Raw genomic sequence first — 18,836 nt, 5'->3', positions numbered from 1 at the left:
TGCGGTACGCGGGCCTCTCACTGTTGTGGCCTCTCCCATTGCGGAGCACAGGCTCCGGATGCGCAGGCTCAGCGGCCATGGCTCATGGGCCCAGTCGCTCCGCGGCATGTGGGATCTTCCCGGACCGGGGCACGAACCCGTGTCCCCTGCATTGGCAGGCGGACTCTCAACCACTGTGCCACCAGGGAAGCCCACATTATCATTTTTTAATATTCTCTTACCCTGAAAAGGGTGGAGTACTACTGGTGTAGAACTGTGGTTCTCGATGTGTGGTCCCCATATATGGAGCATCAGCATCATCTGGGAACTCATCAGAAATGCAAATTCTCAGGCACTACCCCAGACTTACTGAATTAGAAACTCTAAGGGCAGAGCCCAGCACTCTGTGTTTTAACAAGCCCTCCAGGTGACCATGATGAGAATCCCTGTCTAGACAACAGGTTGAGAACACAAGTATACAGGACAGAGGTGTGTACTCCAGAGTTGAAAAGGCTGTGTTTGGTTTCCGTCTTTCACTAATTGCAACCTGAGTCAATCACAACTTCTTCACATTCTTATTGCCCTAACTATATAATAGATAAAATAGATAAAACTCCACAAGGTCTCCCTCTCTCTCTCTCTCTCTCTCTCTCTCTCTCTCTCTCTCTCTCTCTCTCTTTTTCTCTTACACTTTTTCCTCTTCCTCTTCCTCTTTCTCTTTCTCTGCTATGTGAGGACAGAAAAAGAAAGCAACCATCTGCAAGCCAAGAAGAGAGCTCTCACCAGAGCCCAACCACGCTGGCACCTTGACCCCAGACTTCCAGCCTCTAGAACTTACGCGGGCCTCTCACTGCCATGGCCTCTCCCACTGTGGAGCACAGGCTCCAGACACGCAGGCCCAATGATCATGGCTCATGGGCCCAGCCCCTCCGTGGCACATGGGACCCTCCCAGGCAGGGCAAGAACCAGCGTCCCCTGCATCGGCAGGCAGACTATCAACCACTGTGCCATCAGGGAAGACCTGAATGTGGATCTTGATAGTTGAATATGTTTTAATCCTGCACAATGTCTATACTAAAAATGTATGGGTTTTTTGACAAATAAATATTTAAAAAAAAAAACAAAAAAAAACTCCACAAGGAGGTTTTGAAAATAAGTATATGAAAGCTTCTCAGTCCTCAGAGATAAGTCAACACAGCACTATCCATCCAAGGTAGTGATAATAATAATAACCTTCATCCTGTTTTTATCAAGCTCCTCCAACCTGCTACAGTCACAATGAATTCTAAGCCTGTTTTTCAAGGTTCTAGTCACTCCATACAATTTGGTTAATTAGCCATTTGATGAGCACACTTTTTGTTTCTCCAATCATTAACAAAAACTTTAAGCAGTACTAAGCCTAATATCATTTTTCTTGAAAAACTACCATTTTTCCTCTCCTCCCTTTCTTAAAAATTCCTCTAAATTTATATAAGGAAAACTGACCTAAATATAATAAAATATATTCAGGTAAATATAAAAAATTTACTAAACCAATAAAAAGTTACTGGTTATCTTCCCTGCTTTCATTCTTCCACCACTTATTTTATTAAGAGTAGCATTCTTAACTCTCCTGAGACAAAACATGATTTTATCAGGATAATTTAAGTATCTTTGCAGTTTCCCATGAATGTACGATGCCAGACACTGAATCACAAGTGACACTGGCACCTATACAATCACCTTTCTATGTACTGGATTTATGTTGAAGGAAGGCACTGGCAGTTTAAAGGAGGTTAAAGAAAAAACCCTTTTCTCCAAGCAGGTCAAACCCATTGTGGTCTTCACATGTACAGTCCCCCAGCTACAAACTACTGTTCAGAAACATTGTTTTAGTAAAATAAATATTAATCCCCCAAAACTTGAACCTAATTTTAGTGATATTTGACCCCACTCTGTTTCCATTTATAGCCATCTGCCTCATTTTCAAGGCTTTCTTCTATATTGAGGGCATTCACAGGAACAAGCTATGGAGAACTCTCTCACAGACCAAATCAATACTGTACCAGTTATCCAATAAAACAACTGTCTAAAACCAAACCAAACCCCAAACAATGGAAATCTAAAGACTTACTTACCAATGACAGGGTTGCTATTTCTGTGAGCTGGTTTAGGGGGAGGGATAGGGGGCTGCTTGGCAGGGACTGTATGAGTGAGGCTTGGGGTAGCAGTAGTGTTAGTGCTGGCAGGAGAAGCAGGCAGAGTCCTGGGTGCTTGGGAAGGGGGGACAGAGGAATTAACAGTTTTTGCTGGGTTCGTGGCAGCCGTGGTGGCAGCAGGTGCTGTGGTGATGGCAGTGGTGGGCGTGGAGGAGAGTGGTCTTGCCGTGCTGCCAGAGGAAGTGGCATCCTTTGCTTGCCCTTCATTTGCTTCGTGAGAAGAGGATAAGTGTCTTTTAGGGGGAAGTAAAGGCTGTTTGGGTACATTCTCAGGAATGGACTCTGCTTCAGAATTAGGCTGGCTTCCAGTTGAGCCTGTGTAATAACAGATGTGATTTAAAAGGAAAGAGTTACAAGACAGACTGAAAAAGCTAACACACCCATAGCTTATGGTCAACTCCATCCATTATTTAATGTATAGAGTGGTTTATGGACAAAGTTTCCCAACCTCAACATACTTAAGGTATATGACACTTTCTCAATCATAAGAGAGGCTTGTTATGGTAGTGATTCTTCATACAAGAGCCAGGAAACTGGACACAGAGTCCCTTGGGTGGAGGAGGAGGAATGTGTAGCTTGAAAAAGTCCTACAGTTATCTGATATTTAACATCCTCTTCCGTCCTTGAATATTACACACTTAGGTATTTTGTGAATACAAGAATGAGGGGAGAAATTCTACTTAAAGTGGCAACTAGGTGAGGAACTGCTAGAGGAGAACAGAAGTCCCTCTGGATTTTATTTCTCCCCTGGCTCTTGTAAACCCCTGAAGTAAATGAGAATGACTGATCCATGGCTCTTAAACTAAAAAATTCAGAGTTAATTACCTAGTCGCTTCTTTGGGTCCTCTTCTGGAATAGGCTTCTTAAGACTTGCTATTCTTCTTGGTTCTTCCTCTACTTGGACTGGACTAGAAGATCTGGCACTCCCTATGGGGGTGGTATGGCCATTCTTTAACGTGGCATGGCTCAACTTCCCTGGATCCTCACCACCTGCAAGGTCCAAAAGAAAGAGCAAACTGATGGACTGGTGTGGTCAGGCAGGGAGAAGAGTTGGCAATTTCTAACCTTTCTTATCCCCTTTATCCAACCCTCTTCCTGTTTTAGCTTATTATTTAGATTTTATAGTAGTAATGAAAATAAGTAATTCTTTTTCCAACAAACATTTGATTGTCTATTATGTGCCGGGTGCCTTGCTACATGAATAAGACATTTATTTCACACAAATAATTACAATGCTAAATGTTAAGAGCTATTATGAGTGAAATACTATGGTACAAATGAAGAAACAATTTTCTTGGGGGTGGGAATGGACTTAGAAAAGCTTCACAGAAAGTGGTAGCTAAACTGAGTCTTAAAGGAGGAGTAGGAGCCTGCCACTCGATGACAAGATGAGCAAAGACCATGTAGGAAGAAGAAATAGCATGTATGAAGGTGTGAAATTATTCGACATGTTTGGGAACTGACAATTAGTTTGTCCTGGCAGGAGAACAGATGCACATAAGAAAAAGTTAATAGGAATGGAAAGGCAAGCAAGAGCCAGGCTATGAAGGGTGCCAAGCACCATGTAAAAGAGCCTGGACTGAATCCTATAGGAAACAGGAAGCCAAAGAATTAAAGTAGGAGAGAGATATGATCTGCTCTGTCTTTTAGGAAGTTAATAATGAGAGCTGTGAGAAGGATGGATTAGGCAGTGATTGGAATAGGAAAACTAATAATAAGCAGAATGTAGGTGAGAAATAGCAGAGGGTGCCTGAGGGCATTAGGAGTGGACAGCAAGGGGGAGAACTGATAGACACATCAAAGGTAAAACACGGTACACATGATGAATTCCTATAAGCTAAACTGCAGGAATGATCACTAGGCTGCAGGCTTTGGGATGAACACTCATCGCTATTAAACTTGTAGGCAAGATCCTTTTATGGAGGAATTAGACAAGTGTTCCCAGTTACTGCTGAGGTTTCCTTTGGAGGAGAGAACTGAAACACTGAGGTTAGAGACTGAAAACTGTCTCACCCCCTAGTGTCATGGGAACTGGAACTATTTGCTCTCTAGTTACTCTCTTTGTTTTCCATAGGGAGACACTCTTTATTTTAGTGTCTCTTGAGTTAGTCCCTCGAGTTCTCATAGACCAGACTCCCTCACCCCAACCCACCACTTCCTACTAAGAGATTAGCCAGTATCATTCTTCATATAGTCTCAGAAAGAGGTGGAGCTTGGGCTAAAAGTAGTAGAAGTCTAAGGCAAATGAGCACTGAATGAAAAATGTACTTCTAAAGTGAAAGTATTCTGACAACTATTTTTTAAATTTTAAAACAGAGGAAAGGGCAAGATGACAACAGCTATGCAAATGTTGTAAGTTACTGCTTATGTTAATATAGCACACCTTTAACAAAAACAGGACTTTCTAGAATGTAAAGCAATGAATCATTTCAAAGCCCCTACTTTCTTTCTTTTTTAAAAAAAATTTATTTTATTTATTTATTTTTGGCAGCATTGGGTCTTCATTGCTGCGCGCGGGCTTTCTCTAGTTGCGGCGAGCGGGGGATACTCTTTTGTTGCAGTGTTCAGGCTTCTCATTACAGTGGCTTCTCCTGCTGTGAAGCACGGGCTCTAGGCAGGTGGGCTTCAGTAGTTGTGGCTCGCAGGCTCTAGAGCGCAGGCTCAGTAGTTGTGGCGCACGGGCTTAGTTGCTCAGTGGCATGTGAAATCTTCCCAGACCAGTGCTCGAACCCATGTCCCCTGCATTGACAGGCAGATTCTTAACCACTGTGCCACTAGGGAAGCCCAAAGCCCCTACTTTCTTTTCTTTTTTTTGCGGTATGTGGGCCTCTCACTGTTGTGGCCTCTCCCATTGCAGAGCACAGGCTCCGGATGTGCAGGCTCAGCGGCCATGGCTTATGGGCCCAGCCGCTCCGCGGCATGTGGGATCTTCCCAGACCGGGGCACGAACCCGTGTCCCCTGCATTGGCAGGTGGATTCTTAACCATTGTGCCACCAGGGAAGTCCCAAACTTCTTATGTTTAATGCAAAGGGTTTGTGCTAAATGCTAACAGAATAGAATTAGAATCTGGCCTCAACATCTATGAGTGCCTCTCAACCCCCAACTCAGAAAATCCATTACATATTTTATAATATAGTCAAGTCAGAACCATAATCAAGCCAAAAGCCATCTCTGAGTATGAAAAGAACTGCAAGGTTCCAATACTGCTTTTAGCCTAAACTGGAGATATGTAAGCCAGGCTGTGAGGCCCATCTCTTAGTTTCTTCTTTTTTTTAAAAAAAAAATTATTTATTTATTTTTGGCTGTGTTGGGTCTTCGTTGCTGCATGCAGGCTTTCTCTAGTTGCGGCTAGTGGGGGCTACTCTTCGTTGCGGCACGCGGGCTTCTCATTGCGGTGGCTTCTCTTGTTGTGGAGCATGGGCTCTAGGCACGCGGGCTTCAGTAGTTGTGGCACGCAGGCTCAGTACTCTTGGCCTGCGGGCTCTAGAGTGCAGGCTCAGTAGCTGTGGCTCAAGGGCTTAGATGCTCCGCAGCATATGGGATCTTTCCGGGCCAGGGATCGAACCCATGTCCCCTGCATTGGCAGGTGGATTCTCAACCACTGTACCACCAGGGAAGTGCTCTTAGTTTCTTCTTACAGAGTACAGTTTAGGTCAGTTCTCTGGTTGGCAGAGGGACATCTTGTCCAATGGCTACAATTCACTTAGCAATTGGACCTCTGAGCTTGCTTCTAAGCTGATAACAACTTGGATCAAGAGCCAATAGGAAGCATATGGCAAAAAAGACTGAATGAAGGTGAAAAACAAGAAAGAAGTAATGTATGGGGTTTGGTGAGTGAGCAAGAAAGGTAAGAGGTAGGAGAGCGCATGGAGTGAGGAATAGCTTTTATCAAAAAACAATGGCCAAAGGCGTTGCAACAGAGGCATTATAACTGTAGTTACCCACCTAAATACCTAGAAGTTTTTGTGTCCTACTGTAAAAAGCAAATAGACTCATGAAAATTTAGAAAATTTAGAAAAATAGAAAGAAAAAAATCCCCTACATTCCCATTCCAACATCCAGAAATAATCAATGCTAATAATATTTTAGTATTTTTCCTTCAAGCTTGTTTTTTCTACTTAAGCTTTTATATAGTTGAGATAATAAGTACATAATTTAATTAAATTTTGCAAATAAGTAATACATTCAAATGGTTCAAAACCTAAAGAGTATAGTATTTCATCGGTTTGGTTCCTTTCTTCCACCAACCAAAGGATATATTTTTAAAACTTGGCTTTCATATTTTGTCTCACGCTAAACTACTCTAATGAAGAGAAATGAAATGCAACCAATGTACTACAGCCTTACTCTTCTGATAAGCTGCTTCATAAAAGTCACACATTAGAGAAAGTCCTGACATTATTAAACCAGCAGTGAGTGTTGAAATACCAAAACATGATCTTTATGACAGACAAACAAGAAAGATTAGGGCAGCAATATGGGCCTGGAGACAAATTTGGCATTTCAGAAAAAAAAAAAAAAAAAAAAAAGGGAAATGACACAGTACTGCAGCTAGCACAAAGCTGAGGATACACAAAGAGACAGAGAATGGTTGTCCTAAGGATCCTTCACCAACCACTGAACTGCAATTCCAGAGTTAAAGACTGCAGCCAGATAAGGTAGGTACTTGGAAGGAAGGGTGAAGGAAGCTTTTTTTATTCCTCAGCAAGAAAATGGACTTTAATACAGAAAATTAGGCAGCAATTATTGGAAGGGGTTTACCCCTTATGTTTACCCCCTAAGCTGAGATTCCTTAAACAAAAAAATCAATTATTCTCATTTATGTTTTAATATTTTTTTCTTCATTAGATATTTTCATTCCCACAAAAAATATATGCCCATTTATATGCAAAAAAGGGGTGGGGGACTGGGAGGTACAAACTACTGAGTATAAGACAGGCTCAAGGATGTATTGTACAACACGGGGAATATAGCCAATATTTTGTAGTAACTGTAAATGGAAAGTAATCTTTAAAAATTATATTAAAAATGCCTTCTTAAAATAAATCAAATATAGATGGTATGCCACTGAATTCCATAGAAATACCTTATCATTATTTAGTATTTTTCATTGTCAAGTTTAATACCAGTAGAGAAAAATGTACAAAATAGAAATGTAAATTTCAAAGACATATTACAAGGAAAACACTTGTGTGATCATCATGGACATGAGGAAATACAACGTTTTCAGAGCTCTGAAGCCTCTCTCTCTCCCTAGTAACATCCCTTTCCTTCCCCCACAAAGCAATCAATCACTCTCCTAACTCTTATGATAATCCTTGCTTTATGTTATTATAGTTTAACCACATAAGCATGCATCTCCAAACAGTTTTTCCTTTTTCTTTTTTTTTCTGTTTTGAAGGCATTTATTTCAACAGTTCATTCACTAAAACCCCCTGAGCTTTAGTCCAAAAAGTTAGTTTCCATTTTCTTTTGATAATCAGGAGAATCAACCCACTTTTCTAAACAATCACGTTTTTAGATCATTTACTGGGAGAAAGTATCTTTTATCCTGTGGTTTTTTTTTTTGTTTGTTTTTGTTTTGTTTTGTTTTGTTTTTCGGTACGCGGGCCTCTCACTGTTGTGGCCTCTCCCGTTGCGGAGCCCAGGCTCCGGATGCGCAGGCTCAGCGGCTATGGCTCATGGGCTTAGCCGCTCCGCGGCATGTGGGATCTTCCCAGACCTGGGGCACGAACCCGTGTCCCCTGCATCGGCAGGCGGACTCTCAACCACTGCGCCACCAGGGAAGCCCTGAAAGTATCTTTTAAAAGCATGTTTGGAGTGAATTTGTAAGCAAAAATTAGTAAAAGGGCAAGAAGAACTTTTTATTCCTCAGCTCAAGCTCAACTCACGTTTAACTTTTAATTATTTCCTATCTTGTAAGAGTCATTGCTGCCATTAGGCCTTTCTTTGTGAGGTGGCCAGTTTTCTCCTTAACACAGTTCACTAAACTCATTTTCTTTTTTTTCCAAACGCTGTTTTTTCTTCACACTTACAGAAATGATACAATATATATTCTTTCATGACTGACTTCAATTGCTCAGTATTACTTATGACATTCATATTAAACCATGTAGGTGTAGTTTGTTTGCACTGCTGTATAATATTTCATTTTATCAATGTGTCACAAATTATGTATATATTTTACTATTGATGGACATTTGGGTTGTTTCCAATTTTGCTCTACTGTTAATAAATATTGCTGCTATGAGCATATTTATACATATCTCCTGATACACATGTATACATATTTTTGTTGGGTATATACCAAAGACTGCACATAGGTTTACATATCTCCAGCTTTCATAGATTATGCTAAACTTTTTTTCAAGGTGATTCTTCCACTTTAACACTTCCACCAATAGGTGTATGTGAACTCCACTTATTTCATACTCTCATCAACTCTTGTTCTTGGTCATCTGATTAATTTTAGGTTTTCTAGTTTATACGTAGAGCTATTTTATTTTGGTTTTAATTTGTATCCCTTAATTACTAATGAAGTAAAAAACCCACCTTTCTGTTTATTGGGCATTTGTATGTACTCTCCAGTGAACTGTCTGTTCAGTGCTTTTGCAGACTTTTCTACCGCATTGCCTTTTTCTTTTCTAACAGAAGTTATAAAAATATATATTCCAGGTGCATGAACAGTTTTTTAAAGCCCCCTTCCCTCTCAACAACAGCAATAATAAAGAAAGAAAATTCAAATACTTAGTCAGAACCAAAGGCCAAGTGTACAGAGGCAGGCATATGCTATTTGCAAACTCACCCTGCTCAAGGTCTTCCAACAGAACCCCTCTTTTAACCAGCTCTTCTCTCGGTTTTCGCATAGATATTTTTCGCTCTAAAACTAACATTAAATTGGAAAACAACACTCAGAAATGTGGCAGATAAAATTCACCTCCTTAGGTAAAAGAATAAAGTGATTCAATTTTCTATTCTTAGGAAAGAAAAGAATACAAAAACTAACTTTGAATTTAAAAACTTAATTTCATTCACAACCTGTGCTATTGGGAAAATATCATTTCCAAAAAGAACTATCCTTTCATAAGTTTAGCTTTTCCTTTTTTTAAATTTTTGGCCCACCACCCGGGCCCTTGGCAATGAGGGCGAGGAGTCCTAACCCACTGGACCGCCAGAGAAGTCCCTCCTTTTTTAATGGAAATTGCAATAGTAAGATACTTATGGATGAACTTCTTCTGGGAGGAAGTGGCCAGAATAGAAAAAAAGAAGCATCTTATATCTGCTGTAGTTCAGGAGCTCCATTCATCACTCAATTGATAAACATGAACCCTGTCAAAATACCAACCTAGGAATGAGGATATAGCATATATGGCTTAGTGAGTGACCACCTGTTTTTTTAATTAAAAGATTCAATTCCCTTTTCAAACAGGGGGTTATAGAAACTTGGGAAGAGAATGAAAAAGTTAGGTACTTCCAATGGGGAACTCTCTAACTCAGAACATATATTTAAATCTTAACATCTCACCTTCTGATGTCTCTTTGAATTTATCACTTTTTTTTTTCCGCCATTTCCAGGGCTTGAAGATCTTGCCAAACCCTGAGAACTTGCTCTTCCTTTTGGTAGGAGGTGTTGTGTCTCCTGCTTCCACACTGTCCATGACCATGCCTGGGTCTGCAGTGGGCTGACCTGCTTCTTCTGTTGCATGGTGAGAGGGAGAAAGGGAAGAGAACAGCCAATTTATTATTTCAGCACAATCTTGAAAATGTCCCTTCCCCTATCTTCCTGTGGTAGTTGGAAAGGATCAGAGCAATGATAAAATAATCATGCAGACAGACTCCTTGACATCACATGGACACCAAACATCAAAATCCATAACAGATAAATTACTAAGGAGGAAAAGGAACCAAACGGAGCTGACATCATTTTAGGACAAAAATTCAATGAGATGATCATAACCAGCTCAAATCTCTTAAAGGCACACACATGCACAAATGTGGATATCTTCCCAATGTGCATGAGATCTTGCCCCAATGTAGGCTATTGCTGTTGCTATGCTCATCCTCTTGGCATGGGGGAAGGCCTGTCTCAGCTAACACCACTATCTCTAGTGTCACTGAAGCAGAGAATTCTACCATCGGTGAGTGAGTCATTATTCTCTGTTAAACACTGCCCTCTCCCTGCCCTCCTTTTTCAGGATATAAATAGTTCAGGGAGGGGGGTAACATTTAAGTATTAACACCTTACTTGTATATGTTATCAGATTATTTTCTCCCTTTGCAAAAAAGACCTTAGGTAGTTTTGGAGTATTGGAAGGGGCTTGGGGAGCGGGGTGGGGCAGGGGTATTAGACAGTGCTTCAAAATAAAGGAAAACTTTTTTGAAAGTAGAGATGAGATTTCAGTTTGCTTATTACAATATTGTTTTAGGGACAATCCTGATTCTAAAGATTTGACAAGAAACATAACTGACATGATAAATGTGCAGGATTGAAATGAAAGGCCATGAGTCCCTCATAATGACCACACATGCAGGGTTTAGTGAGTGAGCTTTAGTGGCAGAGAAAGGAGCAGCCAAGACTGGGCCAAAAATAATAAAAAAAAGCAGGAAGGCAACAAAAAAAGCAGGAAGGCAACACAATACAACTTTGCACTCCACCTACTGTCCCAGCGTTCTTTGGAGAAGTCTAGAGGAGAAGAAAAAAAAGAGTCATGTGGAATAACAATCCTGGAATTAAATTGGGACCTTTACTTTATAGAAATACATCAAGGACCACACACTGTATAATCACATGTAATAAGTTAACATGTTTATTGTAAACAATTTCACATTTGAAGCAAATAATGCATTTGGAGGTGGAGAGGACAAAAGGGCATAATATATACACTAAAAAAACCCTCTTCTAATTTAATAGATATTTTTTCATAAGAGAAAATACACAATCAACAAGCACTAATTTTTTTAAAGAAACACTTGACAAATTCAATCTTTTTTCAGTTGATAGATGTTGAGTCTAGGCAAGTCCGTTGATAAAGGTAAGATTTACACAACAGTAATTATCAGAGCGACTTCAGCAATGGCTGCTGATGCATTACTTTGCTATGCCTAAGGTGACATAGGCAAAACAGGGGTCTGGTTCCTGAAGTGCAACAGATGAAGAGGACAGAGGACAGTGACTCTTTTCTTTACTTGAGGGCATCTTGGGTCTCAACTACTTTAATTCTTTACATGAAATGCAATAGAACATGGTTATAACATTGGATCATATTTTTTAAAGTTTAGTTGCTAGAGACGTAGAATAACTCCTGTCCTAACAATTTCCCCTCAATGGTACCCTGGGATGGACCGCCAAGAGTGGCACTAGGGTGAACACTTCGTACTGTTTTTAAGAGTGAGTGCTTTAACTAAGACAGTATTCTACCAATTGTGGAATTTCAATGAGACCCGGACACATTTCAGACCATTCATGATATCGTAACATTAATATTTAACATATGTTAATGATAACACTTTCAGAAATGGAGGTAAGTATCATAAGCTGTTCATTCTCAAAGAGTAGCCTTCCTTACAGAGACAAGGAAGGACTGAAACTTTAAATCTCTTGCTAACCCACCCACTGAGTGAAATTCAGAGTTCCAAAAGACACACAGGAAAATGCCTGTTTGGTTAAAAGTAACAGGGAAGATAATATAAAAAAACAAAACCCAAACCAAAACAAACAAAACCCCAAACTAACAGTATGAAAGTAAAGGTTATTAGTGCTATGTGACGCTTTTACAAAGAAAAATAGCCAAAAACTTTAGGAATGTTAGGTGGTAACATATTCACAGAAAAGTTCCTGTCTGTAAAGTCCTAAAATGAAATATATCCAATCTAGCCTGCTTCCACTATCTTCTTTGATATCTAATGACCTTCTAAAGTAGGATTTAGTTCAACCCTTTTAGTTCTTCATTATATTGAACAACAAATTTATCTGTCCTCTTTCTCTTATACATTCAAACAAGAAAATCATGATATCCTTTCAAACATATTTATGGCTGCTAGCATATGAACTCAAAATAAGTTCAGTTTATATTAAGTCACAGTGTGTGTGGAAAATACCAACAGCTTACAATAAAAATGAATGCATCTGCCATCAAGGCTCTGAATACAAAAAGCAAAGAGAGCAGTACTTTTTCTCTTTGACGCTTTATGAAAATGTGTTTAATCTTCATGTCCATAAAACTTTTAGAAACTGGTATGCCTCTTGCATCAGGCAGTGAGGTTCAGCCACACCAAGTCCTGACCCAGTTATCATCCCAAATTCATTCATTCATATTCTTATATTCTCACATTCTCCTTTCCTTCCCCTTCTCCCCTCCTCACTTTCATGACAAACAGAACATTATTTCTGTGACACCCAAATCTGTTCCAAATACTTGGAATCAGCCCAGTTGCCTTTTCAAAACACAGAATCTCCAGGAGCTGGGACCTAAAAATCTGTTTTTAAAAAATTTCCCAGGCAATTCTTATGATTAGTCAGCTTGTTAAATGCAATTTCAGATTACTATCTGGAAAACTTTTGCATGTTAAAAGAGACAGAGGCAGACATTCTCTGCACGTAACCTAATTCTTTCTTTCTCCCTTCCTTCCTTCCTTCCTCTCTCCCTCTCTCCCTTCCTTTCTTCCTTTCTTTCTTTCTTTTTGGCTGCGTTGGGTCTTCGTTGCTATGTGTGGGCTTCCTCTAGTCGCATCAAGCGGGGGCTATTCTTCATTGTGGAGCATGGGCTTCTCATTGCGGTGGCTTCTCTTGTTGCGGAGCATGGGCTCTAAGCACTTGGGCTTCAGTAGTTGCAGCATGCGGGCTCAGTAGTTGCAGCATGCAGGTCGCTTCAGTAGCTGTGGTGCACAGGCTTAGTTGCTCCGTGGCATGTGGGATCTTCCTGGACCAGGGATCGAACCCGTATCCCCTGCATTGGCACGCGGATTCTTAACCACTGCACCACCAGGGAAGTCTCTATTTATTTATTTTTTGATGTGGACCATGTTTGAAGTCTTTACTGAATTTGTTACAATATGGCTTCTATTTTATGTTTTGGTTTTTTGGCCACAAGGCATGGGGGATCTCAGCTCCCTGACCAGGGATGGAACACGTACCCCATGCATTGAAAGGCAAAGTCTCAACCACTGGACTGCCAGGGAAGTCCCTATTTTTTTTTAAAATTAATTAATTATTTATTTATATGGCTACGTTGGGTCTTAGTTGCAACACGTGGGACCTTCTGTTGTGGTGCAGGGGCTATCTCTAGTTGTGGCGTGTGGGTTCTACAGCGTGCGGGCTTACTTGCCCTGTGGCATGTGGGATCTTTGTTCCCCAACCAGGGACTGAACCCATGTCCCTTGCATTGGAATGCAGATTCTTAAACACTGGATCACCAGGGAAGTCCCTAACTAGGTATTATTTAGAACTAGAATAGGGGCCAGGGCCATGCACATATTTTTTCAAATACAGGTTAAAAATAGAGTAGGAGGTTACATGCACTGCATTACCTACACTATAATATACATTAAAAAGGAGAATGGGATATTCACAGAAAGTTAGACAAAATGAAAAGGCAGAGGACTTTGTACCAGATGACGGAACAACATAAAACCCCAGAAAAACAACTAAATGAAGTGGAGATAGGTAACTTTCCAGAAAAAGAATTCAGAATAATGATAGTGAAGATGATCCAGGACCTTGGATAAAGAATGGAGGTAAAGATTGAGAAGATGCAAGAAATGTTTAACAAAGACCTAGAAGAATTAAAGAACAAACAAACAGAGATGTACAATACAATAACTGAAATGAAAAATACACTAGAAGGAATCAATAGCAGAAAAACTGAGGCAGAAGAACGGATAAGGGACCTGGAAGACAGAATGGTGGAATTCACTGCTGTGGAGCAGAATAAAGAAAAAAGAATGAAAAGAAATGAAGACAGCCTAAGAGACCTATGGGACAATATTAAACATAACAAAATTCGCATTATAGGTGTCGCAGAAGGAGATGAGAGAAAGAACCCGAGAAAATATGTGAAGAGATTATAGTCAAAAACTTCCCTAACATGGGAAAGGAAATAGCCACCCAAGTCCAGGAAGCGCAGAGAGTCCCAGGAAGGATAAACTCAAGGAGAAACATGCCGAGACACACAGTAATCAAATTGACAAAAATTAAAGCCAAAGAAAAATTATTAAAAGCAGCAAAGGGGGCTTGCCTGGTGGCACAGTGGTTGAGAGTCCGCCTGCCGATGCAGGGGACACGGGTTCGTGCCCCGGTCCGGGAAGATCCCACATGCCACGGAGCGGCTGGGCCCGTGCACCATGGCCTCTGAGCCTGCGCGTCTGGAGCCTGTGCTCTGCAGCGGGAGAGGCCACAACAGTGAGAGGCCCGCGTACCGCAAAAAAAAAAAAAAAAAAAAAAAAAAAAAGCAGCAAGGGAAAAAATGACAAATAACATACAAGGGAACTCCCATAAGGTTAACAGCTGATTTCTCAGCAGAAACTCTATAAGCCAGAAGAGAGTGGTACAATATAATTAAAGTGATGAAAGTTAAGAACTTACAACCAAGATTACTCTACCCAGCAAGGATATCATTCAGATTTGACAGAGATCAAAAGTTTTACAGACAAGCAAAAGCTAAGAAAATTCAGCACCACCAAACCAGCTCTACAACAAATGCTAAAGGAACTTCTCTAAGTGGGAAACACAAGAGAAGAAAAGGACCTACAAAAACAAACCCATAACATTAAGAAAATGGTAATAGGAACATACATATCGATAATTACCTTAAACGTGAATGGATTAAATGCTCCAACCAAAAGACACAGGCTCGCTGAATGGATACAAAAACAAGACCTATCTATATGCTGTCTACAAGAGACACACTTCAGACCTAGGGACGCATACAGACTGAAAGTGAGGGGATGGAAAAAGATATTCCATGCAAATGGAAATCAAAAGAAAGCTGGAGTAGCAATACTCATATCAGATAAAATAGACTCTAAAATAAAGAATGTTACAAGAGACTAGCAAGGACACAACATAATGATCACGGGATCAATCCAAGAAGAAGATATAACAATTATAAATTTATATGCACCCAATATAGGGGCACCTCAATACACAAGGCAACTGCTAACAGCTAGAAAAGAAGAAATCAACAGTAACATAATAATAGTGGGGGACTTTAACACTTCACTTACACCAATGGACAGATCATCCAGATAGAAAATTAATAAGGAAACACAAGTTTTAAATGACACCATAGACCAGATACATTTAATTGATATTTATAGGACATTCCATCCAAAAACAGCAGATTACATTTTCTTCTCAAGTGCACACGGAATATTCTCCAGGACAGATCACATCTTGGGTCACGAATCAAGCCTCGGTAAATTTAAGAAAATTGAAATCATATCAAGCATCTTTTCTGACCACAATGCTATGAGATCAGAAATCAATTACAGGGAAAAAAACGTAAAAAACACAAACACATGGAGGCTAAACAATACGTTACTAGATAACCAAGAGATCACTGAAGAAATCAAAAACTATCAAGAGATAAATTACAATGAAAACACGACGATCCAAAAACTATGGGATGCAGCAAAAGTGGTTCTAAGAGGGAAGTTTATAGCAATACAAGCCTACCTCAAGAAACAAGAAAACTCTCAAATAAGCAATCTAACCTTACACTTAAAGGAACTAGAGATAGAAGAACAAAGAAGACCCAAAGTTAGTAGAAGGAAAGAAATCATAAAGATCAGAGCAGAAATAAATGAAATAGAAACAAAGAAAACAATATAGCAAAGTGAATAAAACTAAAAGCTGGTTCTTTGATAAGATAAACAAAATTGATAAACCTTTAGCCAGACTCAACAAGAAAAACAGGGAGAGGACTCAAATCCATAAAATTAGAAATGAAAAAGGAGAAGTTACAAGGGACACTTCAGAAATACAAAGCATCCTAAGGACTACTACAAGCAACTCTATGCCAATAAAATGGACAACCTGGAAGAAATGGACAAATTCTTAGAAAGGTATAACCTTCCAAGACTGAACCAGGAAGAAATAGAAAATATGAAGAGACCAATCACAAGTAATGAAATTGAAACTGTGATTAAAAATCTTCCAAAAAACAAAGTCCAGGACCAGATGGCTTCACAGGTGAATTCTATCAAACATTCAGAGAAGAGTTAACACCCATCCTTCTCAAAGTCTTCTAAAAAATTGCAGAGGAAGGAACACTCCCAAATTCATTCTATGAGGCCACCATTACCCTGATACCAAAACCAGACAAAGATACTACAAAAAAAGGAAATTACAGACCAATATCACTGATGAATATAGATGCGAAAATCCTCAACAAACAGAATCCAACAACACATGAAAAGGATCATACACCATGATCAAGTGGGATTTATCCCAGGGATGCAAGGATTCTTCAATATACACAAATCAATCAATGTGATACACCATATTAACAAATTGAAGAAGAAAAACCATATGATCATTTCAATAGATGCAGAAAAAGCTTTTGACAAAATTCAACACCCATTTATAAGAACTCCCCAGAGAGTAGGCACAGAGGGAACCTACCTCAACATAATAAAGGCCATATACGACAAACCCACAGCAAACATCATTCACAATGGTGAAAAACTGAAAGCATTTCCTCTAAGATCAGGAACAAGACAAGGATGTCCACTCTCGCCACTATTATTCAACATCGTTTCGGAAGTCCTAGTCACGGCAATCAGAGAAGAAAAAGAAATAAAAAGAAAACAAATTGGAAAAGAAGAAGTAAAACTGTCACTGTTTGCAGATGACATGATACTATACATAAAGAATCCTAAAGATGCCACCAGAAAGCTACTAGAGCTACTCAATGAATTTGGTAAAGTTGCAGGATACAAAATTAATGCACAGAAATCTTGCATTCTTATACACTAACAACGAAAGATCAGAAAGAGAAATTAAGGAAACAATCCCATTCACCATTGCAACAAAAAGAATAAAATACCTAGGAATAAACCTACCTAAGGAGGTAAAAGACCTGTACTCAGACTATAAGACACTGATGAAAGAAATCAAAAATGACACCAACAGGGGCTTCGCTGGTGGCGCAGTGGTTGAGAGTCCACCTGCCGATGCAGGGGACATGGGTTCGTGCCCTGGTCCGGGAGGATCCCACATGCCGCGGAGCGGCTGGGCCCATGAGCCATGGCTGCTAAGCCTGCGCATCCGGAGTCTGTGCTCTGCAACGGGAGAGGCCACAACAGTGAGAGGCCCACGTACCGCAAAAAAAAAAAAAAAAAAAAAAAAAAAAAAAAAAAAAAAGATGACACAAACAGATGGAGAGATATACCATGTTCTTGGATTGGAAGAATCAATATTCTGAAAATGACTATACTACCCAAAGCAATCTACAGATTCAATGCACTCCCTATCAAATTACCAGTGGCATTTTTTACAGAACTAGAACAAAAAATCTTAAAATTTGTATGGAGATACAAAACACCCCAAATAGCCCAAGCAGTCTTGAGGGAAAAAAACGGAGCTGAAGAAATCAGACTCCTTGACTTCAGGCTATACTACAAAGCTACAGTAATCAAGACAATATGGTACTGGCACAAAAACAGAAATATAGATTAATGGACCAGGATAGAAAGCCCAGAGATAAACCCACGCACTTATGGTCAACTAATCTATGACAAAGGAGGCAAGGATATACAGTGGAGAAAAGACAATCTCTTCAATAAGTGGTGCTGGGAAAACTGGACAGCTACATGTATAGCTGAATGAAATTAGAACACTCCTTAACACCATAAACAAAAATAAGCTCAAAATGGGTTAGAGAGCTAAACGTAAGACTGGACATTATAAAACTCTTAGAGGAAAACATAGGAAGAACACTCTTTAACATAAATCACAGCAAGATCTTTTTTGATCCACCTCCTAGAGTTATGGAAATAGAAACAAAAATAAACAAATGGGACCTAATGAAACTTAAAATCTTTTGCAAAGCAAAGGAAACTACAAGCAAGACGAAAAGACAACCCTCAGAATGGGAGAAAATATTTGCAAATGAATCAACGGACAAAGGATTAATCTCCAAAATATATAAACAGCTCATGCAGTTCAATGTGAAAAAAAACAAACAACCAGGGCTTCCCTGGTGGTGCAGTGGTTGCGAGTCCGCCTGCCGATGCAGGGGGTGCGGGTTCGTGCCCCGGTCTGGGAGGATCCCACGTGCCGCGGAGCGGCTGGGCCCGTGAGCCATGGCCGCTGGGCCTGCGCGTCCGGAGCCTGTGCTCCGCAACGGGAGAGGCCGCGGCAGTGAGAAGCCCGCGTACCGCAAAAAAAAAAAAAAAAAACCACCAAAAAATGGGCAGAAGACCTAAATAGACATTTCTCCAAAGACGACATACAGATGGCCAAGAAGCACATGAAAAGCTGCTCAACATCACTAATTATTAGAGAACTGCAAATCAAAACTACAATGAGGTATCACTTCACACCAGTTAGAATGGGCATCATAAGAAAATCTAGAAACAATAAATGCTGGAGAGGGTGTGGAGAAAAGGGGACCCTCTTGCACTGTTGGTTGGAATGTAAAGTGATACAGCCACTATGG

General features: G+C 40.0%; 1 protein-coding gene across 15 annotated transcripts in view; it reads right to left on the bottom strand.

The window, feature by feature from the left end:
• PHACTR4 (phosphatase and actin regulator 4) overlaps nt 1–18,836 on the bottom strand; it is a 109,287-nt gene that overhangs the window by 20,446 nt on the left and 70,005 nt on the right. For 7 of the 15 annotated variants that reach the window (XM_060089274.1, XM_060089260.1, XM_060089275.1 and 4 more), the window contains 5 exons: nt 10,834–10,861; nt 9,704–9,874; nt 8,984–9,064; nt 3,003–3,167; nt 2,097–2,492 (listed from right to left, as the gene is read on the bottom strand). In XM_060089274.1, the coding sequence (XP_059945257.1) occupies nt 2,097–2,492; nt 3,003–3,167; nt 8,984–9,064; nt 9,704–9,842 (781 nt within the window). In that variant the 5' untranslated portion in view covers nt 9,843–9,874; nt 10,834–10,861. The remainder of the gene's footprint in view (nt 1–2,096; nt 2,493–3,002; nt 3,168–8,983; nt 9,065–9,703; nt 9,875–10,833; nt 10,862–18,836) is intronic. The other 8 variants (XM_060089266.1, XM_060089267.1, XM_060089270.1 and 5 more) reach the window with 2 other exon arrangements.

Source organism: Mesoplodon densirostris, chromosome 2 (assembly GCF_025265405.1).
Source record: "Mesoplodon densirostris isolate mMesDen1 chromosome 2, mMesDen1 primary haplotype, whole genome shotgun sequence".
Lineage (NCBI taxonomy): Eukaryota > Metazoa > Chordata > Mammalia > Artiodactyla > Ziphiidae > Mesoplodon > Mesoplodon densirostris.
Note: the sequence above shows the minus strand (reverse complement) of the source record. Positions and strands in the feature narration are given on the sequence as shown.